At 48.4% G+C, this 22,931-nt stretch overlaps 1 protein-coding gene across 2 annotated transcripts in view; it reads left to right on the forward strand.

Moving 5' to 3' along the window:
- Positions 1-22,931, forward strand: part of PPIE (peptidylprolyl isomerase E) — a 247,697-nt gene that overhangs the window by 155,713 nt on the left and 69,053 nt on the right. For both annotated transcript variants that reach the window (XM_069622413.1, XM_069622414.1), the window contains one exon: positions 10,628-10,751. In XM_069622413.1, coding sequence (XP_069478514.1) covers positions 10,628-10,751 — 124 coding nt within the window. The remainder of the gene's footprint in view (positions 1-10,627; positions 10,752-22,931) is intronic.

The following is a 22,931-nucleotide window of genomic DNA, read 5'->3' on the forward strand; positions in this document are numbered from 1 at the left end:
CTGATGCATCATCAAAGGTTTCTATGACCCCTTTCGGGCTGTTGGGTCAACACTGTCTCCGACCAAGCATCTCTTATCATCCTCACCGACCTAGTGTACGTAATATATTGTCCTTCATGCAGACCCATGTCTCCCCTCAGTGTGTCAAACTCCACCACCTTCCCCTCTTGCCACACATCCCCAAGGGTTGCTATACCCATCGGCTACCAATCCTTCCTGACTATCATCCTCATCTGCTCTTCAACCCTGTTCAGTGCCACTAAAGGCATCTGGCGGGAGCACGGGAGCAGGCTCCCCATGACCTGGCAGGCTCTCCACCACATTTTCCAACCCAGATCTAACATTCTTGTTTCAATGACCCGTTGCGATATTGGCAGCCAGATCCATTCATTCAGAAAAAACGGATCGCATCCCAACCCCAACAGTCTGGACTCCGGTGTAGGGTCTCCTGACAGCCACCTTGCTACATACTTTAATTGACTAGCCAAGTAATTTATTTCAAAATTGGGAAGCCTAATGTCTCCCTGTTCGTATGGGTTCTGTAGTTTCCATAATGCTATTCTATTCATGGAATTGTGCCATATGAACCCTCTACACATGCTCTGGACATTGGCAAAGAATTGTTTGGGTATCGTGTACGGTATGTTCGCAAAGTAGTGTAGTAACCTGGGCAGCACCACCATTTCTACCACTGCCACCCTCCCCATTATTGTCAAAGGGAGTTTGGCCCAAAACCCCATACAATTCCCAATTTTAGTAACCGCCTTCTCTGTGTTTTGCTTATGTTCAACCTCCAACCTCCACCCTGTGGTATACATCTATCTCTAAGTATCTGAACGTCTCGGTTTCCCATTCTATCTGTAATACCGGCAGTTCATCTTGTGGTATCCCCACATATCTACTGAGGCGAAATATGCAAGTCTAGGTAAAGTAAGTGTTGGAAACTAAATCCCAAAGTTCAGGCCAAAATGTTCAGGCGTGGCAGGGGGGCCCTAGAGGGTAACTTGGATGTATTGGTCGACGTAGTACAGCAATCTTGGTTTGTTTATTCACTTAATTACGCGCGCCAGACCCAGAGGTAATAGGGCGCAACAATATGCAGATGCAAAGCTTATATAGTTATACAATATGTGGAGATGGGCAAATATAATGGCAGTTACAGTAGATAGAGCACAGTTCCGACTGCAAATAGGAAGCTATATAGCTACAATAATATCTAATGTACAAATATACAATTTAAGGATGATTTGCTCTGTGGAGCCCTCAGACTCATAGGTAGAGTAGAGACATAAATGGCTATAAATTTCAACAGTAGACAATGTTCAAATATACAATTGCAAAATGTTCCACTACTATGTAGCAATAGACTCACTAATGGAGCGGATTCCACTTGTATTTCAAAGGTAGCATGCCGTTATGTAAAAGATAATGGGTGAACGGCCAACAGGGGTAGGAGACTATGGATCTGTCGAGATATATGTTTGATAGCATTTTTCCTGAAGGATAGGAAAGGTTGGTCCCTACGCAGGTCTAGAGGAATAGTATTCCATAGTTTCGCTGCCTTTACAGGGAAACTGTTGCCACCGATAGTGGTGAGTCTAAATCAAGGTATAGCCAGGCAGTTGGTGTTGCCAGCTCTAGTTGGCCTGGTAGAGATTCTTCTTTGGAATTTGTCTGACAGGTAACTAGGGGCAGCATTAAGGGCTTTGTGGGTCAAAGACAGCGTCTTAAGCTGAATTTTGTTGCCTGTGGATAGCCATTTATGTTGGCGTCTGAGGGATGAAATATGAGTTCTTTTATTAGTACCTAGGGCTGCTCTTAAGGCATTGTTTTGTAATATCTGGAGCTTCCGAATAGTAGTTTCATTGGCCCCACTGTAAAGGGCGTTACAATAGTCCATTCTGGAGAGTATTAAGGCTCTGGCCAGAATCTGACAACTATCCTCCGAGAGGAAGGGTTTACCTGCTCTTAGCAACTTGCAGGTGTGAGCCGTGGATGTATTTAGGGATTTTAATTGTTTGTCAAAAGTCAGTGTGGAATCCAAATAGAAACCAAGGGTTTTTACCTCCTTGGAGAGTTTGATAATATTCCCGTCGATATTAAATGAGGCAAACTCCAGTCCTAGCTTTTTGATGTTGGCCTCTGAACCCAAAATCAACAGCTCAGTCTTATCATTGTTCAACACACAGGCCATGAGTGGCCATCCATGCTTGGATGATAAGATATACCTTGTTCACCAACTCTGTGTCCTTACTGTGATCCCCAGAAAGCGGGAGGATAATCTGAGTGTCGTCTGCATAGTTCGGGTAGGTGACACCCAGAAGGTCCAGATCATCAAACAGGGGCTTGGTGAAAATATTGTAGAGTGTTGGCGAGACACAGGAGCCCTGCGGAACACCGCACTGAATAGGGGTCGGGTCAGTGGCTGCCGATGGGGAGAAAACTCATCGTTCTCTCGCTCAGGAAGGATTAAATCCATCGGATAGCTTCCTGGGAGAAGTGGGCAGCTGAGTCTAGGTGTCGGCAGAGGACCTTATGATCGACCAGATCAAATGCGGCTGAGAGATCAAGTAAGAGCAGAAGTACTGTCCTTACTTTGTCTCTCAGCTCGTTTATTTGTGATTTTAAATCAATTAAGGCTGTTGCCTTTCCGTATAGTGGGCGGAAGCCAGATTGTCTATTGCCTAGGAGTTTGTACCGTTCAAGATGTTGTTGAATTTGATTATAGGCAGCTTTTTTTCCAATATTTCAATATTTTAAGTAGAAATGGAACCGTAGTGATGGGAAGGTAATTGGTCGGGATGGGGGGGGGGATCTAGTGTCTGTTTCTTGAAGAGAGGGAGCACCCAAGATTGTTTAAGATTAGCCGGGATAGTGCCTGATGCGAAGGAGGCATTGATTAGTTTAGTAATGAATGGAGATAATTCTCTAGCAGCATCTTTTATAAGTTGTGCTGGACAAATGTCGCCTTTGCAGTTGGAGGGCTTAAGTGACAGGATTATTTTTTCTACTTCCAGAATAGACATTTTAGAAAAATGGAATGTATTATTGTGTACTGTCAGTGATGCGCAAGGCAGAGGGTTTTTGGACATGCACTGTAGATTTATTGCTTCTTTTTTCTGCTGAATTTTGTTTTGGAGCATGTTATTTTTGTTATCTAGCGCCTGTTGGATGTCTGCACACCAGGTTTTGTCTTTCGTGCAGATATCAGGTATCGCTATTGGAGATTCTAATTCTTTTAGAATAGAGAAAAGTTCTTTCATACTGGAGTTTGATTTAGCAATACGCTCATTGTAAGAATTACGTTCGGCTCGGCAAAGTTTCTTCTTGTACTGCGAGGAGAGTGAAGTTAGTTTAGTTTTATTCTTGATAGAGGGGCAAAGTCTCCAATTGGTTTCACTCTTTCTCTACAAGGTGCAAAGGTCTTTGAGTTGTGGCGTAAACCATTTGTTAAGGTGGGCTCTTGGTTTGCTGGCTCTTAATTTAAAGGGGGCAATCTTATCCAGAGTGGTGAGGATAATGTTATTATATTCATGGACTAGAGTGCTCGGATCAAGATTTTCAGCGTTAAGAATACATGGTGGCGCTAGAGGGGGAGTTGGAGGTGTGGGTCTTTTAATGGAAAGGTGGAAAGACACCAGTGAGTGATCTGTCAATGAAAGAGGCAGGATGGAAGAAATGGTAGCTGAGCAGTTGTAGTCTGCTATCCAGTGATTCTCCCCTTTTGGTGGGTAGGTTTGTTTACTTTTTGAGATAGTCCTAATGAGCTAATTATGTTGGCTATATCAGATGCGTTTTTGTCTGGTTGGTCGTTGAAACCTTTATTAAGAAGATCCCCTAAAAGGAGAACTTGTGAGGATAATTTAAGGATATGTGCGAGTAGGTTTTGCATATCTTCCTCGAAGGTGCCAAGAGGACCGGGAGGTCTATGAATTAGCAGGTCGTGGGTGGTGACACTGTGGTTAGCGGCAAGGCTGATGCGGGCACTGGCCTCAAGGTGGCAAGTTACTTGCGTAACACGTATTACAGGGCATACAGTGGGTTAGAAGGTGGATCGCTGTACTGGGAGCACGCTATGTGCAGAAAGCTGGGGGTAACCTGTGCTGATTTCGTTATTTACAGGCCATGCTTGGGCGCAGGCACTCTACAGCAATGCCTCAAACCAGCATGGTTTATAGGTAAAATGTCAAGCGGTGCTCACCTTTGATGGATATGTTCAGGGTCTCTAGGCGGCACAGTGCGGCAAATAGCAGGCAAAACGGGGCCTTTCTCCTGGCCTTCCTCCGCAGCCAGCTTCTGCCTGCCGGTGATGCGGATTGGCTCAAGGAGCGTGGTGGTTGCCTAGCAACCTGAATGAGCCTCGCTATGGGCCCAAGTAGCAGAGGGACATGTCCAGGGTGGGTGTTACGACAGAATTCCTATTTGTTGGGATTCTAGGGCCAATTTATATGGCCCCTCATTGTTTTGCTTTTTTCCCTCATCATTATCTGGATCCCTTACTTATGTTTGGTGGCCAGAGGGACTTCTCGTGAAGTCCCCCTACCCTTGCAACTGCTTTTCCCTTCACCTAAGTTCTGTAGTCCTGGGTCACCCACAAGTCTCCCAGTCCCAAAGGTATCTCTCAAACACCCAATTTCTTCCCTTTTGGCGATTAGATCGCACCCCAACATTGGTTTCTGGGAGTAGGTTGTGGCAACTCTAATTAAACTGTTGGTGTCACCACAGCGTGCAAGTCCTTTTACTGCATGGTAGTCCAGTGTACCTTTTTGTGTAGCCATTGGGTTATCAATGTAAGTCCTGTGCTGGCCATTCTGTATTAGGGCTTCCTTTGTTTCGGGCAATTTATTTAAATGGATTTCTAAAATCAACCCTATGAGAGAGATTTTAGGGTGGCCATCCTAGTTATGATTTATTATATGACTTTTAGAACGCTCCTGTACACCAGTGATTCTAGGTGCAAGGGTGAAGAGGTAATCTTAGAGTTTAGCCAAAACCAAATTAAGGTAGACGTGCAAGAGCAGTGAAGGCTTAGCCTTGAGAGATTGTGAGTGTGGCCTGGGCCTCAGAGAGTTCACACAGAACAACACACTCTACTTCAGTTTAAACAGTCAATGTATACAAATACGGTTATTTATTATGCCATTAAGAACACACTAAGAAATCTAGCAGGTAGTATGATCGCACAAAACCATATATCACAAATATATACATTCACCAGTAGGTTCACTTACCATGTATAAATCAATAATTAACAAGGTAAGTAATCGGATGCAGATAAAAGTAATGGAACCAATATAATCCCAATTCCCTTTTACCTAAGAAGTCCATCCCTGAGACGTACGAGATCTAGTACCCAAAACCTTCCAGTACAGCGTTCTCAGGGAAAAATATTCTCACAAAGGATTCATTGTGCTTGTGGTGGTGACTTAAAACAGTTCCAAACTATTTAAAAGTTAGGTCCAAAGACAGGTAAGTACTCTTTTCTATCCCAATTCCAAAACTAGCCCAGGGTTATGATACTTAACCCAGGTTCGACGGCCAAAGGTAAACCGAGGAAGTTGGGGGACAAGCAGCTTTTCAACCAGTGTTAATAGAGGGCAGGGGGGACATGTAAAGTTTACTTACCACCTTACTCCGATTTTCCCAGGTCACACTGTGGATCGTCAGGGAACATGATCTTCAATCCTTTGCTCGTGTGAATGCTGGCCAGGGTTTGCAGGTTTGCGTGCTTCTTTCAGTCTGGTCCAACTGCAAGGTGCAGCACCAGAACGATGAAGAATATAGGCTGTTGAGAAGTAGACCACTTCGGGACACTTCAGTGGATGGATGATGATGAGTTCCGGTGACCTCTTGCAGGTGGCGACAGGCGATCTTACAGGCGCAGTCACAGAACCAGCTCCAACTCTGCCTTCTTTGAATCTAACATTTCAGGACAAGGCGAGTTATGGCACAAGCTGGCGACCACTGAAGTTCCGAAGCTTAACACGGAATGGCACGGGCCACAGCAAAGTTGCCCACGAGGGAGCTGGACAGTCCACCAGGCAGTCCAGGGACACTTTTGATGGCTCTTTGTGCATGCAACCTCGAGTAGGCATTGAGACTTATTGGTCCCACTAGTCTGTAGCACCAACAAGAGTCTTTGGAGATGAGGCAGAGGACAGCGCTTCACCAGGCCAATCACTGGAGTGGATGCTGATTCACTGCAGATGTCATCCTCAAGTCATCAGTGGACTGGTTTTCTTTGCAGGAGTCCTGGCCTCAACATAGATCTGCAGGAGTCCTCATTTTATCCACATTTGGAGCTGGAAGCAAGTACAGGCCCACGGAAGGTGTCTCACTTGCTAGTCCCCAGGGATCTTCCGTTCATGCAGCCAGGACACAGCCATCGTATTGGAACCAGCTCCTGGGGGTCGACCTGTGCGGGAAGATCACCCGATTGGGGGGGTCCTCGGGATTGGAAGTGGGACACTGATGGGTGGGACACGGTATCCCCTTCCTTATAACACCCTTTATCCCATCCTACCAGATAGGATATCTAGAAACTCAACCACCCCTTTTTGCAACACAAACACTTTCTCACAGGCAGTTAATCTTGAGCAACAACTGACTAACACTAGAGCCTGTAGGGACCTGACATGTCCCAACACAAGGGTCAGGTAGAGTCGGTCAATTACTGCCAATTACACACAACAGATTTCCATCACACTTCCTCACATGGATAAAAGACAGAGCACGAAAGCACTGTCTGAGCGAGGACAAATGCACGAGGAAGAAGCTATTCCCGGATGGCAGTTTAAATAGATGAGAAAGGCGGCTAAAACAAGAGCGGACGACAAGGAGGGAATCGCCCTTAACCTTTTCAAGAAAGGATTTTAACTTTCTGGAAACCTCAAGGAAAAAAAACATAAGACCAGGAATACCAGTTGACGAAAATTCAGCGTTTGTCGAAGGTACACGGGGCACTTACGCATTGATGGCCAAGGCGGGGTGAAGTTATTGCCACTGTGGTACTGTTCTTGACTTCGACAACAAAATGAAGACAACGAGCTCAGAACAGCCGGTGAGTCGGGAGAAGCTGATAGCAAGACAGGCTGTGTGATGCTCAAGGTTGCAAGCAGCGACATTGTATGAGCAAAGAACTTGTGTACGATTTGAACTTTAAGAAACCAAGAACAGTACCAGAAGAGAGGTCCGGCGCCACACGGGTGCTCACTCGAAGGTCTCGGTTTTGGTACCCCAGAACGTGTAAAAGATTACTAAAACGATGAATCTTGGTGGTCCTGCATCGTGTTGAGTGGAATCCCATGCACATTCTAAAGTCTTCGATCGCCTACGTGTTGAAGTTGGTCTGAGCTCGGAAGAGGGGGGCTGATTGTGTAAAAGGGGATCTAAGCCCAGCAGAGGGGGATGCAGGGGTGAATAGCAAAGATCACCCAGGAAGATACTGTTGTTGAAATTGGTCTGAGCAGGAACAGGGGGATTAATTGTGAACAAATTGGTCTGAGACGGGCTGAGGGGGACTAATTGGTAATGTTGGGGAATCTGAGCCCGGAAGAGGGGGATCCAGGGTGAAGAGTAAATCGCCCGACGGGAATATCAACCCATGCCGTAGAAGCCCAGGACTGTGCTGTGCGCAAGTCCTGCTTTGTCCCGTGCTAAAAACCTGGTGAAAGGAAGCCCCGGCCTACACATCCTAACTTATCATTTTGTGAACTCTTCATTCTTTTTGTGAACATTATCCCACACTATTTTGTAGCCTAGTAGTAAGGATTGGCAATAGTTATTTTTAGTATTGACCCTTTTTCTTTGACTAGTCTTCACACGGACTGTATTAGCATCATTTGATGGTCGTAGCTTGCTCTCATCATAGATTTACGGTTAGATAAGCGTTTTCCACAATCCTGAGAAATGTTCATTAAACACTCTTGAACTGTGATCACTTGACCATCAATGATGAGTATCTGCCGCATTCCAACAGCCAGTAGTTTTCCAATCCGGGACAACCTCTGGTTTCACATCTGCTCATCAGCAGACTCAGCGTTGTTGTCACTGTGCAGGGTCATCTGTATAGGGTCAGGAGGCAACCGGCGAACGAACTTTGGTCATCCTGCAAGAACGTCTCATGGTGTGTTCCAGCAGAGCCTTGAAGATTCCCATGATGAGTACCAGCTGTTTGGCCAGCCGGAAGTCCTTGAATCAGTGGAGGTCTGGTTTCGGGCCTTGCAGTTAACGCTCCAGTGATAGAAAAACAGATTGAAAAAGCCGAGCAGGACAGGTCTCACCAGTCATAGGGAGGAAGGCATCTCGCAGAGGTCTTTCCTATCGAGTACAAGGTTGAGGTTGGCAGTGTGTGGGTTCTTACTGGGCCAGTACTGGTCACTGCAGCAGTTCTCTGGCATCCCTCGGTCATCTTCTTTGGATCTTGTCAGTTCCAGTGTTCGACCTCGTTCCTTGGTCCAGCTCATCTCCTTACATCCAGAAAAGGGGCTGCTGCGACCCCTGCCCTCCAGTAAGGATACTCTGTAACATTCAAACCTAGAGGTGGCTGTCCAATTGGGGCAAGCCAGCCTCCCAGAATCTTCCAGCAACTTCCAAACCCCTGGAGGAATGTGGATTGTCGCAGAGAAGCCCCCTCTGGTTCCAGTGTGTCTGGAAAGGCAGGATATGAGGGAGGTTCCCGAAACTCCCCTGTCCTTAGTAGTGCCTGAATGCAACCAGTCCTGATTGGCTGGCTGCTGTCCTTTCAAGACAGCCACCCTGTTGTGTGATTGACAGCCTAGGCTGTGCATGTGTTAGGGAGAATTCTCAGAAATGTGCTAATTCCTCTCTACCTTGGAGACCCCCAGCAACTTTGCTGGATTTTGAGGACTTGAATTTTTAACCTGGGTGACTGACAGCTGGGCTGAAATGAATGGGAGAAACCTGCATAAAAGGCGAGGCTTTTTGGCTTGGAAGGCAGAGTCGACCACTGGACGAAGGAATCCGAAGAACTTGAAGAGGATGCCTGCTGCAACTCCTGGACCGCTGGTTTTCCCAGTGAAGCCCTGCTGCTGTGCTGAAAGTCCAAATTCGTATCGACATAAAAGCCCCTACAAGGACAACTTCTCCCTTTGAGTTGGTGGGACCAATCAACTCCAAAGTAAGTCATCTGGACATCCTCTCGGAGCTGGTTGAATTACCACTGCAGTTGCTGCTGGAACCGAATAGCCAGGGAGAGGAACACCAGATCGGGTGTGTTGCTTTAAAGCTGGCTAAGAGCTCCAGGAGGATCCTCCGTACTTCCAGGAAGCTGGACTGACCGAGCATGATTGCCCCCCCCCCACCGCCCCTCAACAGAGTGCAGGGCCCCAGATGCAAGGAAAACCCATCTCGACGACCAGAAACCGCAATGTTGCTATTTGTGGTAGACGCGCGGAGCTGAAACACCAAAGTGCCACTTATTTGAAGATTGCCGGTTTGCTTTCGGTGACTCTCCCATTGCAGTGCAGGAGCACCTAGAAGTCCTCCCTCTTGTCCCCACCACTGAACCACAGGAATAGTAGGATCTGCAGAACTGTACAGGAACAGAAGCCATCTGCTACACTTTTCTTCAACCTAAAGGTACTGTAACGTCTGAGAGAACTTACCTCTTGTTATATGCCACCTTGCTTGTCCTTGTTGGAGACATGTCTTGGTTGCAACTGTAGAGTTGCCAACATCTTCTTTACCTCACAAGCCTAATCAGCCTGTGGCCCTACTTCTAAAACATTGTGCAAGACTTTTACTTACCTGCAAGAAGTGCTTCAGTTCACCTTGACTTTTGCTAACTTAACATTGGCTAGCCTGGCTCCCTGAATGACTCTTCTGTCCTCTCCCATCCCAAAAGGGTACTTACTGATTTAGAAAGTTAAGAGTGTGTATTTTGATGTATATTTGTGTGTTGTTTTATATTGCTCCCTTCTGAAGAAGGCTTACTCTAACTGACCTGATAAATAAATTAGTAAGTGTTTAATCAAGAAACCTTGAGTGTAAGAGTTTATTTGAATACGTGTCACTGTGAATCTCTGAGTAACTCCCCTACAGCTCACATTGACCCCTCTTGAGATAAGCCTGGCTGCTCAACACGCTACCACCCTGTGTAGTAAAGACTTATACCAAAGGTTGGTTTCCTATTGCCAGGATGTCAGGGTTGCTTGTAGTGTTCCCAGAGGGTACTGCATGCAAACTTTGCCTAACATCTAGGTTGCCTTTCAGTACCGTCACTCAGTGCTTACTTGTGTGGGCACTGAGGAGCATTGTCTCTCCCTAGTCATCTGTGCTTCTATGTTCAGGCTTACAGACCTACTGGTTCATGAGTTGTTGGAAGTAGGTGGACACATGAGGGCGGAGGAGCCTGGCGGCTTGGGTGAAGTCTTGTTACAGGAACGCCTTCAAGAAGCTCATCGGTATCTGAGGCAGATGGACTCTTAAGGGCAGATCCTTGCTGCAGAGGTGGAATCTGGCTGACGAATAGGACTCGGGGTCATATGGCAGGGACGATCTCGATCTTCAGGTGGCCGTTGACTTATGTTTGCGCCGAGCTGTATAGGACTTCTTCGATCTTTAAGTAGTACTGGCTATAAGAAATGCTTGCTTTGTTCTCTTTCAGGGAGAGCCTCCGGCTAAGAAGACAAGAGCGAACCCTCAGGTGTACATGGATGTCAAGATCGGGAACAAGCCCGCAGGCAGGATCCGCTTCCTTTTGCGCTCCGACATCGTTCCTATGACTGTCGGTAAGTGTCTTGAACATCTATGTAGAAGTGAGTAGACACAGCAGTATGTGAATGGGTTGTGGGGACAACGTGTGGGGGGGGCATGACACTACAGTGCGGAGGTCAGTGTTGAACATCACATTATGTGAGTAGGTGTAGTGTGACAGTATGTGCGTTGCGCAGAGCATAACACTATGTGACTGGGTGCAGGTTACCACAATAGGCAGGTAGTTGCAAGTCGCCACAATATGAGAGTCGATGCTATACACCATGAAATGCACGTGGCTGCCGGATAGCACAAATATGTAGTTGTGAACAAGCTGGAATGCAGAACTGGGCTAATGGTTGCTCAGCACTCTCTTTGCAGACATCAGCGCCTAAATATCCCTCCATCATATAGACTGGTGCTCCAGTAGCTTCTCCAGTGAGATGAAACTGGCTCTATTCTTAGTAGCAGTGGCCTTTGGTAAGTTTCATTTTGGCTGTATAAATTGGCACACACTCTTTAATGTAGGAGAATAAATGACCAGTTGGTGACCTGAAACACCACACTTGCCTTTACTACTGAAGCCTACACGCTAAGACACCTCGTCTTTGTTAGGGAGAATTTTCATTTTCTAGTGCTTCATTCCTCCCACCTTAGAGATCCCCAGATCTTTTGCTGGACTTCAGGACTTTTTTTATTTTTAACCCTGGAGTGAGCGAGACCTTTTTCGTACTTATGGGTTTTAACCTCATTTGGATTATGTGTTTCCACTGTTTTTGGAGTCTGACAAACTCCATAGGCATCTACTTTTTGTATGGTGACACACAGCATCTTCAGTGCAGTGTCCCAGAGAAATCCTTTAGATTTCTCTTAAGGTTTAAATACCTTTTCTTGTGTGAAGTACTGTTCCCAAGAATAGTCTAGCAAAATTGACTTTACTTAACTTTCCTCTTTGTAGGCCCAGCACACCATCATATGTGGAGTGCTGGGAGGGGCTACTTAGTACCTAATCATGTAAAATAATTTGTTTCCCTCACTATTTTAAATGGCTGGTGGCAGTGGTTTAATTTTCCTACCATAGTGCTTTTCTACCGCAGGCTGAACCCTCAGCTGCAGTATTGTCAACATGGCCACTTTCTTCTTTTTATGCCATTTTCTGTTTGTGATGTCTTTCTTGGGTTTTACTCTGTGCGTTGAGCCTGGTTTGAGCCCTTTGTTAGTTTTGCCTTTGGCGGGCTTCAGGCCTGAAACCCGCCTCTAGCTCCAGGATGTCTGGAAGGACAGGATGGGACAGAGGTTCCCGAAACTCCCTCGTCCCTTGTCTCTAGGAATGCCTGAATGCAACCAGTCCTGATTGGCTGGCTGGCTTGCTGTCCTTGCCAGACAGCCACCCTGATATGTGATTGACAGCCTAGGCTGTGCATGAATGGAAGAAACCTGCTTAAAAGGCAAGGGTTTTGGGACTAGAGGCAGAGTCGACCAATGGGAGAAACACGCAACGACGAAACTGAACGAAGCTTGCTGCATCCTCCTGGACCTTTGCGTTGCCCGGTGAAGCCCTGCTGCTGTGCTGAAACTCCTTTTTCCATTCGACAGAGAATCTCCGGAAGGAACAACTTCTTCCCTTGGGTTAGTGGGACCAACTAACGCTGAGACGAACTCTGCTGGACCATTTTCCCTAATTGGCTGTACTTCTTCGCTGCTGCAAGAACCGAGTGCCAAGGGACGCAAAATCTGTAGTCTAGTGCAATGTCTGAAATCCGTCCAGAAGCTCCAGGAGTCTCTTAAGGGACCGTCCAGAAGGAGGACAACCAGAACTTGAGTCCCCTCAGTAGAGTGCAGGACCCAAGGAGTGAAGGAAGCTCAACCGGTATCCAAGAACTGCGACAGTGGTGTTTACCAAGAGCTGAAACCGCGTAAAGTGTTGCTGATCCGAAAAGAGCCCATAGCTGCTGACGACCTCCAAATTGCCGCCGCTGGAACCCTCCAGATGTCTTCCATCTTGTCCCCAGGACTGAGACTGTGGAACGCTGGGGCTCAGGAACCCAGGGTCTGCATCGCTGCAACAGGACATAATTCAGCTGGACCACTCTTCTTCAAACCAGAGGTACTGTTTAGACTTGGGATACTTACCTCAGTGTCTTTGAACTGTGCTTTTCTCAGTTGAGACTTGCATTGGCTTACCCTTAGAGTTGATTCCGACTCTGCTTTTCATAGGCTTTACAGCTTGTGACCCTACAAGTGATTTTCTTAAAAAGAACATTCTAACTTTGTGCAATACTTGATCTAAGAAGTGCCACAGCTCCATAGACTGTGTTCCAATTGACATTGGCTGTGTTGGCTCCCTGCAGACTCTTCTAGTCCATTGACTTTGATGTCGTTTGTCCCTCATAGGTGGTAAGTTATTTTAGACTGATATTGCTGGGAAAGGCGTATCTAGATTTCATTGGAAGGTTTAGTTGTCCTCACATCTACTGAGAACCTGTTTAACCTTTTTCCTTCCTTAAACCTTCTTTCCTTTACGCAACCACAGAATCTGCAAAGTATATCTAGTGTGGTATATAAATGCCATTACTGTCCTTGTGCATGAAGTCACCTCAAGGTGTAGGAATTGTGTAAGGAGCATATCCAAAGAGTATCCACTAACTTATTCTGAGAATTGATTTTAAAGTATATTTTCGAGGGGATTGGGTCCTCCGACGTATTCCATATCTATGACATGTAATCACCACAGCTGTGCTGCTTCGGAAACTTTTTTCGGCGTCTGCGTCCTGCGTTGATGACGTCGATGCGCCGTCATCGAGGGCCTCCTCCGACGTCATCCGATGTGATAAGTAGGACGCACAACGCCTGTAGCCTCAGTTCCGTTTTTTCCGCGAACGTGTTGCTCCGTGAATCTCGGTTAATGCCTTGACTCTTTGGAGTTCTGTTCTTCTCGGTTCTTCGAACCTGTTCGTTTTGTGAAAATCCTTCGTATGAAGATGTCTTCTACTTCGTCTTCGACCCCGCGTCCGGGTTTCAAGAAGTGCGGGGAGTGTGGGTCCAAGATGTCGGTGACGGACTCGCACTATGCCTGCCTCTGGTGCCTCGGGGATGCCCACGACACGGATGACTGTATCGACTGCCAGTCGCTCACGTCCAAAGCCTTACGCGAACGTAAGAAGTTGTTGTCGGTAGGTCGGGTGTCCAAGCCCAGAAAGTCGAAGTCTGCGGGGCTTTCGACGTATGATTCGAGGGGTGACTCTCCGCGTCATCGTCGGAAGTCTCGTGGGTCTCCTTCTAGGAGTCGGTCTCGCCACTCCTCAGCCTCTTCGAGGCATTCTCGGAAGCGCCGACACCGGTCGTCTTCCAGGTCCTCTTCGGAGGACTCTGCCTGGCACGTCGCTTACCCCACCAGCCGTGCGACGCCGGAGGAATGGGCTTCCTTCGGGAAGAAAATGCTGGCGATTCTTGAGTCGCAGGGTACTAAGCCGTCCGCGCCCCCGAGTGGGGTCGGTCGTGAGAGGTCGAGAGACACCGCTCGCAAGAGTGGTCGCCACGAGTCACGGGAGAGGTCCCGTTCGGACAAGGAGACTCGTTCTCGACGTACCCGTTCCAGGTCCCGGTCCTCGACGCGTTCGAGACCGCATGCACCTGTGAGGTCTTCGAGGAAGACATCGACGTCTGAGGCGTTGAGGGCGTCGACAGGCTTTCTCGAGGCTCCGGCTCCGAGGAAGTCGGCAAAGCCGTCGACGCTCAGGTCATCGAGGGACACGCTCGGGGCTCCGGCTTCGACGGCTGTGTCGACGCCGCCGATGCTGGAGGTGCTGCATCTGACGTCGACGCCGATTTCCTCGACGCCGATCCTCTCGGCGCCGATGCCGGTTCTCTCGACGCCGGCGCCGATTCGCTCGACGCCATCGACGCCTTTTGTGTCGGAGGTACCCCGTGGCACGGGAGAACCCCCTAGGAAGGCTCTGGCTAAGAGCAAGCACTCTCGGGTGCCTTCTTTTCGCCACCTGGACTATATTTCAGAGGCGGATGAGGATTCCGATGGCCTGGTTCCTAGTCAGGTTCCAGATGAAATTGTCTCGGGCCATAGTCAGTTTGACGATTTGAGACAGTCACTGCATGATGCCAGTGGACTGGACACCTCTCCGGAGGTGGAGTTTTGTAGGCCTGAGCCTGGCTTTCATGCCGATTCCTCGTACCAGCGCCTTATGGCTAGGGTTTCTGAGTACTTGGGATGGTCTGCTCCCCCAGGGGAGTTTGTGCAGGATGATCTGACGGACAACCTTGATGTTGGTCCCCCAACTGATCCGGTACTGCCGTTCCATATGGCTTTATAGAGAAGGCTGGCGGCGGCTTGGACTGCTCCGGAGTGTCTCCCGGCGGTGGGCAGATCCTTGTCGCGAAAATACCGTCCAGCCAGTAGCGACCCCTGCTACTTGACCAGGCACCCCACTCCAGAGAGTTTGGTGGTGCAGGCGGCCACGACCCCGGCAAAGCAGGCGTCGTACCCTACCATCCCTCCTGATAGGGACGACAAACGTTTTGATGGCTGGGCGAAGAAAGTGTTTTCTTCTGGTGGTATGGCGCTTCAGGCGGCCAACTCCATTTGTGCCTTGTCTCGTTTCACACACACTCTGTGGAACTGTGTTGCATTAGCGGCTGAACATATTCCTGAAGGGGACGAACGGGATGGTTTCCTTGCTATGGTCCAGGATGGTAAGGATGCCATGTGTGAGTCCGTTCAGTCGGGTTTGAACTTAGCTGAATGCGTCAGTAGGTCTATGGCGGCGAGCACCGTAATACGCAGGTTTGCCTGGTTGCGGAAGTCAGGGTTTGCTCCTGATGTGCAGTCCCGGATCCTCAACATGCCCTTTGACGGTGAACACCTTTTTGGCAGCAAGGCTGACGAGAGCCTTGAGAGGTTGCAGACCTCAAAAGCTGCAGCGAAGTCGTTGGGCGCTGCAGTTCGCCAACCTCCGCCTTTTCGTCCTAGGGGACAGCAGTGGAGGGGTGGTTCCTTTCGCTATTACTCCTTCAGTAAAATGAGAGGAGCTTGCAGTCAAAGAGGCCAACGCAGGGGTACCAGAGGTGGACGACAGGGTACCCGTTGTGCCAAGGCCGCTCGGGCAGTTGCCTCTTTGCCCTCAGGTAACGCCGCAGCCGCTCCCATTCAGTCATGAGGCCATGTCCCATGGTTCGCCGGTTGGGGGAAGGCTGGCGCAGCATCTTGTAGAGTGGCAAGCCATTACTTCAGATGTGTGGGTTCTGGAGATCATAACCCACGGCTACTGTCTTCCCTTTCGGCACAGGCCTCGCGACAATCCACCGGGGAACCTCTCTTTGCAGAGTCCGGATCCGCTCCTTGCGCAGGAAATTCAAGCCCTGTTGGAGAAAGGCGCCATAGAACTGGTGCCTGTAGCGGAGAGGAACAAGGGATGGTATTCCCCTTATTTTTTGATTTCGAAGAAAGACGGGGGATTGAGACCCATCATGGACTTGCGCGGTTTGAACAAACTCCTCAGGAAGGACAAGTTCAAGATGGTTACTCTCTCTCAAATCCTCCAGGCCCTTCAGCTTCAGGACTGGTTGGTGTCAGTCGACCTCAAGGATGCTTACTTCCATGTGCCGATCCATCCCAAGCACAAGAAGTACCTGAGGTTCGCGGTTGGCGACTCGCACTTTCAGTTTCGGGTCCTGCCGTTCAGATTGACCTCCGCCCCAAGGGTTTTCACCAAGCTCATGGTGGTGGTGGCAGCGCATCTCAGGCAAGAGGGGATTCACGTCTACCCCTACCTGGACGATTGGTATATCAGGGGGAGCTCTCCCGAGCAAGTCCTGGATCATCAGTCCGTCACCTGCCACTCCCTTCACAGGCTGGGCTTCTCCCTCAATTTAAAGAAGTCCCATTTGACGCCAACACAGCGGCTCCAGTACATCGGAGCAGTGCTCGACACTTCCCTGGGGCAGTGTTTTCCTTCCCAGGTGAGGGCTCTTAACATTCAGCAGATGGTGCACAAGTTTCAGCATGCCCAGACGCTCTCAGCGTTCCAGTTCTTGAGGTTGCTCGGCCTCATAGCATCCTGCATTCTTCTGGTGCCAGAGGCTCGCCTGCGGATGAGATCTTTGCAGTGGGCGCTCAAGACGCAATGGTTGCAGTCCTCCGGCAGGATGTCGGACCCGGTTCAGGTGCCGCCCTCGGTCGCCCGGGACCTTCTGTGGTGGGCCGTCAAAGGCAACTTGATGAAGGGGGCTCCATTTTGGCTTCCCTGGCCGGAGGTGACGATCGTGACGGATGCATCCCTCGTCTCCGTCGGAGTCCAGACTCCATATCAATCTGTTGGAGCTGAGGGCCGTCAGGCTAGCCCTGAAGGCTTTTCTGCCGACTGTGCGAGGAAAGAGTGTCCTGATCCTGACGGACAACACAGTGGCCATGCACTACCTCAACAAAAAGGGGGGGGCAGGGTCACTTCCTCTGTGCAGGGAGGCGATGCAGCTCGAGTTCTGGGCCATCCAGCAGGAAGTTTCGATCTCGGCAGTTCATCTGGCCGGAGACGAAAACGTGACGGCGGACGCTCTGAGCAGGCAGAGCACGATCTCTCACGAGTGGGAGTTGGCTCAGGAGATTCTCCTGGAGATCTTCGCCCTTTGGGGGACCCCTCAAGTGGATCTCTTCGCCTCCAGTGTCAACCGGAAGTGCGAAAGGTTTTGCTCGCGGGAATTTCCTCCAAAAGGAGCCTTAGGAGACGCGTTCGTGGTGGAGTGGTCATTCCCGCTGCTGTACGCGTTTCCTCCAGTCCCCGTCATCCCGCAAGTGCTGCGGAGGTTACGGAAGTTCGGTTCCCGGATGATCCTCATTGCTCCGGCGTGGGCTCGGAGGACGTGGTACCCGGACCTTCTCGACTTGTCCATCTGCCCTCCGTGTCGTCTTCCCTACCGAGACGATCTGCTCTCACGGGAGGGGGGTCAGGTTCTCCATCCAGAGGTCAGATCCCTCAACCTTCACGCTTGGCTTCTGAAAGGTTGAGGTGTAGGGATTGGGACCTCCCTGAAGACGTGATGGAGGTGTTGCTTTCGGCCCGAAGGCCAGCAACAAAGTCTCTGTACCGTTGCCGTTGGCGTAAGTTCAGCGACTGGTGCAGAGTTCAGAATGTGGATCCTTTTGCATGTGACATCCCCATGGTTCTGTCCTTTTTACTTTCTTTGGCCCACAGGGGCTTGCATGTGGGTACCATTAAAGGTTACCTGGCGGCGCTGTCCATCTTTAAGCGCTCGTCTGAAGAGTGTTCTTACTTTAAAATCCCTTTAATTTCACAGTTTCTGAAAGGGCTCACTAATGTGTTCCCTTTGTCACCTTTCCTGGTGCCCGGTTGGGATTTAAACCTTGTTCTTAAGTTTCTTATGGGTGCTCCGTTTGAGCCTTTACATTCTTGTCCTTTGAGGCTGTTAACTCTGAAAACTGTGTTTTTAGTTGCGGTTACTTCCGCTCGCAGAGTGAGTGAGTTACAGGCACTTTCAGTTAAGCCACCCTTCACTGTATTTCACAAGGACAGGGTTGTCCTTAGAGTTCGTCCTTCTTTTCTTCCGAAGGTAGTGACGGAATTTCATATGGCCCAGAAGGTTGTTCTTCCGGCATTCTATCCTCCTCCGCATCCTGGTAAGGAAGAGGAGAGGCTCCATAGGCTTGATCCTAGGAGAGCTTTAAGCTTTTATGTTTCACGCATGTCCCGGGTCAGAGTGGACGATCAACTCTTTATTGGTTACGCTGGAAAGCGTTTGGGGCAAGCTGTGACGAAACAGACTTTGTCTCGCTGGATTATTTTGGCCATCTCGGAGTGCTACCGCTTGGCGGGTAAGGACCCACCGGCTGGCTCGCGGGCCCATTCTACCAGGGCTATGGCTGCGTCTACTGCCCTGCAGAGGGGTGTTCCGTCCGATTCGCAACATCTGTGATGCAGCCACCTGGGCTTCAGTACATACATTTGTACGTCACTATTCCCTCAATTCCATCCGAGCACAGGATCTGGCCTTTGGCAAGGCGGTCCTTTGCTCTGCTATTTGATTGGCTATTCTAAATTTTGATTCTAAATTCTTTCCCTCCTCCTTGCTCTGGTACTGCTTTGGGAGTCTGTCATAGATATGGAATACGTCGGAGGACCCAATCCCCTCGAAGAACAAGTTACTTTCTTACCTGGTAACGTTCTTTCGATGGGATGGTCCGACGATGTATTCCATATCGCTCCCGCCCTGCCTTCCCCGCTGCAGAATTTCTTTTGCGATTGCAGCTTACGTTCCGCAAGGCTGTGTGTCTGACTGGCAGTTGACTAGTGTCACACGTTCTGGGGGGAAAAAACTACAACTGAGGCTACGGGTGTCGTGCGTCCTACTTATCACATCGGATGACGTCGGATGTCGGAGGAGGCTCTCGACAACGGCGCATCGACGTCATTGACGCAGGACGCAGACGCCGAAAAAAGTTTCCGAAGCAGCACAGCTGTGGTGATTACATGTCATAGATATGGAATACGTCGTCGGACCATCCCATCGAAAGAACGTTACCAGGTAAGAAAGTAACTTGTTCTACATGGTTACAAGAATTGCCTTTTTAAAGTATGCTTATTTAAAATTTGATGTTAATTAAATAACTATTTATGGCCTCCTTTAGGTCTCTGCTTGAGTCTCCCTCACTTGCCCAGCATCTGCCGGGAGCCTCCTAGAGGTCTCTGCTTGAGTCTCCCTCACTTGCCCACCATCTTCTGGGAGCCTCCTTGAGGTCTCTGCCTTGAGTCTCCATGACTTGCACTAGCATTGGCTTCGAGTCTCCTTGAGGTGTTGTCCTTGTTTATTTGTTTGTTTATTTATAGGGCGCCCGAAAGCCCTTGGGTAGCTGGGCGCACAGAATAACAAGAATGCTTAGAACTTGGTTATAGGTTGCATATTACAGGTTGTTGGTAACATAAATTGTATACAGTAATTACATTATGTACATTCTTTACATGTAAGGGTGGAAAGGTAACAAATTATATACAGTAAATACATTATGTAGATTTTACATGTAAGAGTGGAGGGGTATGTGTCTCATCAGGTCACAATGCTCAGGGTCACCGGTTTCAGAGGCCATTGCGTCGAAGCCAGGTGCGGGGGTGGTGCCTGAAGCTGTTGTAGGGCTGGTCCCTTCTTAGTTCAACTGGTAGGGCGTTCCAGTACTGGGCTGCTTGCACAGGGAAGCAATTACCTCCTGTTTTTTTTAATCAGAATCTAGGGGTTTGGAGGCAGAAAGAGTTGGCTGTTCTGGTTGGTTGTGCAGTGTATTTTCTTATTATTTTATCCCTAAGGTATGGGGGGGGGGGCTGCATTGTTCAGACATTTGAATGTTAGTGTGACAATTTTGAAGGTGAGCCTATCGTTTCTAGCTGGGAGGTTCAGGGCCGTTCTGAGCGCGTTGTTTTGTAGGGTTTGAAGTTTATTGATGATGTATTTATTTGTGCCTGCATAAAGTGCATTGCAGTAATCCAGTTTTGAGAGGATTAGCGCATTGGCTAGGATAATGCAGCTAGCTGTTGAGAGGAAGGGTCTGCATGCTTTAATAAATTTACCGGTATAGGCTCTGGATGAGGCCAGGGAGTTCACTTGTTTCCTTAGGGACAAAGTGGAGTCCAAATAGAAACCGAGGGTTTTCACCTCTTTGGCGACGGTGATTATATTGCCATCGATATTGAAGGAGCTGTAGTTGGAATCAAGTTTTTTTAGGTTGTTGGGTGAGCCTAGAATGAGGATCTCTGTTTTTTCATCATTCAGGCAGAGGCCATGGATTGCCATCCATGCCTGAATGAGGGTGTACATTTTGTTTACTAAAGCTGTATCCGTAGTGAAATTGCCCAAAAGGGGGATGAGGATCTGGGTGTCATCTGCATAATTTGTGTAGGTGACACCCAGTTAATGTGTCGCATAGAGGTTTAGTAAATATATTCTACATCGTTGGCAAGACACAAGAGCCCTGTGGGACTCCACATGTTGTCTGGCTAGGGTCTGCAGAGTCTAAGGTGGAGAAGACTTGCATGCTTCTGTTGTCGAGAAAGGATTGGATCCAGGCTATGGCTTCACTTGAGAAGTGGGTGGCTGACGCTAGGTGTTTGCGGAGTACTGCGTGGTCCACTAGGTCAAAAGCTGCCGACAGATCAAGGAGGAGTAGCATAGCTGTGTTTCCTTTATCGTTGAGCTCGTCAATTTGGGCTTTGAGATCTATAAGGGCGGTCTCAGTGCCGTGTTGCAGTCTGAAGCCCGATTGACGAGTGCCGAGGAGTTGGTTGGTCTCTAGGTATTTTTGGATTTAGAGATAGGCCACTGTGTCAATTATCTTCAGGAGGAAAGGGACAGTAGTGATGGGCCTATAGTTGGTGGGGATGGAGGGGGTCTAAGGTTTGTTTTTTAAGCAGGGTTCCTTGAATCTCATAATCTGATGGGAGTCTGTTATGGAGAATGTTCAGTTTCTGTGCCAATTCCCTTTAACCTGAGAGACCCCCAGCACTTTTGCTGGACTCTGGACTTTTTTTAATTTTAATCTCCTGGCTGAGTGGAACTTATTGCCTCTCACTCATTCTTTTTCTCTGACTGGTATTATTATTTCTACTGTTTTATGGAGTCTGGTAAACTCCATATGTTTACTACAGGTATCTGCTTTTTGCTTAGTTTGTTTATTCACTTATTACGCACACCAGACCCGGAGGTAATAGCACCCACACCCCCCGTGCAGTGTCCCTGAGAAGTCCCTCGGACTTCTCACAAGAAAATGTAATAAATTAAGAGAACTACAGTTCCCAAGAACAATAAGATCACTTCTATCTTACTTACCTTTTCTTTTGTGGGTCCAGCACACACCACCTTATGTGGAGTGCTGGAGGGTTAAATTGTAACTCCTTCTCCCAATCCTTGTGTAACTTTTTGTTACACTGACTAACTCAAATGGCTGGTGGCAGTGGTTTCTTTTTACTACCTTTTGTGCAGGTTGCTATCGGGCTGATTTCTCAGCTGCAGTGCAGCACCCATGGGGAACCATTTTCTCAAAATGTCCCGTCTTCTTTTTTTTCACCATTTTCCGTTTCGGTTCCTTCTGGGCTTTTCTTCTATTGTTTTCAGTAGATATAGTCCTTTGTGAGTTTTGCCTTTGGCGGGCTACAACCCTGAAGCCCGCCCTGTCTCCAGTGTGTCTGGGATGGCACGGAGCGAGGGAGAAGCACAACACTTCACTGTCCTTTGTCTGTATGTGTGCCTGGCTGAAACCAGTTCTAACTGGGTGGCTGCTCCTCCCTTAGGCTGGCAGAACACAAATACCCGCGGTACCTGGACCATTATCAAATGCATCGTCTTCCGAAAATCGAATCCGGCTGGAACTTTGCAGGCATCCGTGTGGACCTCCATAAGCAGGAATTCTTCACCAAAAGTCTCCTCACAAGAGTTCAGGGCCAAGTAATTGAAGGGAATCCAACCAGCGATATTAGTTTCTTCTTGGCACCAAAACCACAAAGAGCCGCTGGAGTGAGCTGAATCCTTTCCTGCCGTCCCCTTCTCCCGAGTGCTGCTGCAGAAGACGTCACAGGTCCCCCTTTTTATCACCACGACCAAGGAGCAGGCATCGGGGTCTGCATCGTTGCACCTAGAAGAGGACCAGCTATATTTTCATCTTCACTCTTAAGTTACTGTGGGGCTTGGGTTGTACTTACCATAGGCGATTTGCGGTGCTCCTTTGCTTTGGAGCACTGTTTTCTTCACTAGGGAGTTGACCTCAACTCCACTGTGCAGGCCCTACTTGACCATCTGACTGGTTACATAACTTTCCTCTGTAGATGTTCATCAGAACTGGTGCTGTCCATTTGACTTGGGCTTTTTTGGTTTCCCAAAGGTTGATCATATTGATTCTACTGGCTTTGGTAATGCTGGTTTCTCCATTAACTTTAATTGTGAATACTTTCATAGTTAACAGAAATACTGCCCACATCTCTCTGGGAGAGTGTACTTGTTATTTAACAGTTGCTAGCTGTTCTGTCTAACCTTTTCCCTACATACCTCAATTTTGCAAAGGTGATTCTTATAAGTGCTTTACTGACCATAACTGATGTCACTCTGTGTACTGGATATGAAAAGTATAATCAAAAGTTACTCACCTGCATTATTGGGTCTTCTGATATTGATTCAATTTCTAATTCAATTATATTGTTAGTTGCTGCATT

This window comes from Ambystoma mexicanum, chromosome 11 (genome assembly GCF_040938575.1).
Source record: "Ambystoma mexicanum isolate Mex_15411 chromosome 11, UKY_AmexF1_1, whole genome shotgun sequence".
In the NCBI taxonomy this organism is placed as follows: Eukaryota; Metazoa; Chordata; class Amphibia; order Caudata; family Ambystomatidae; genus Ambystoma; species Ambystoma mexicanum.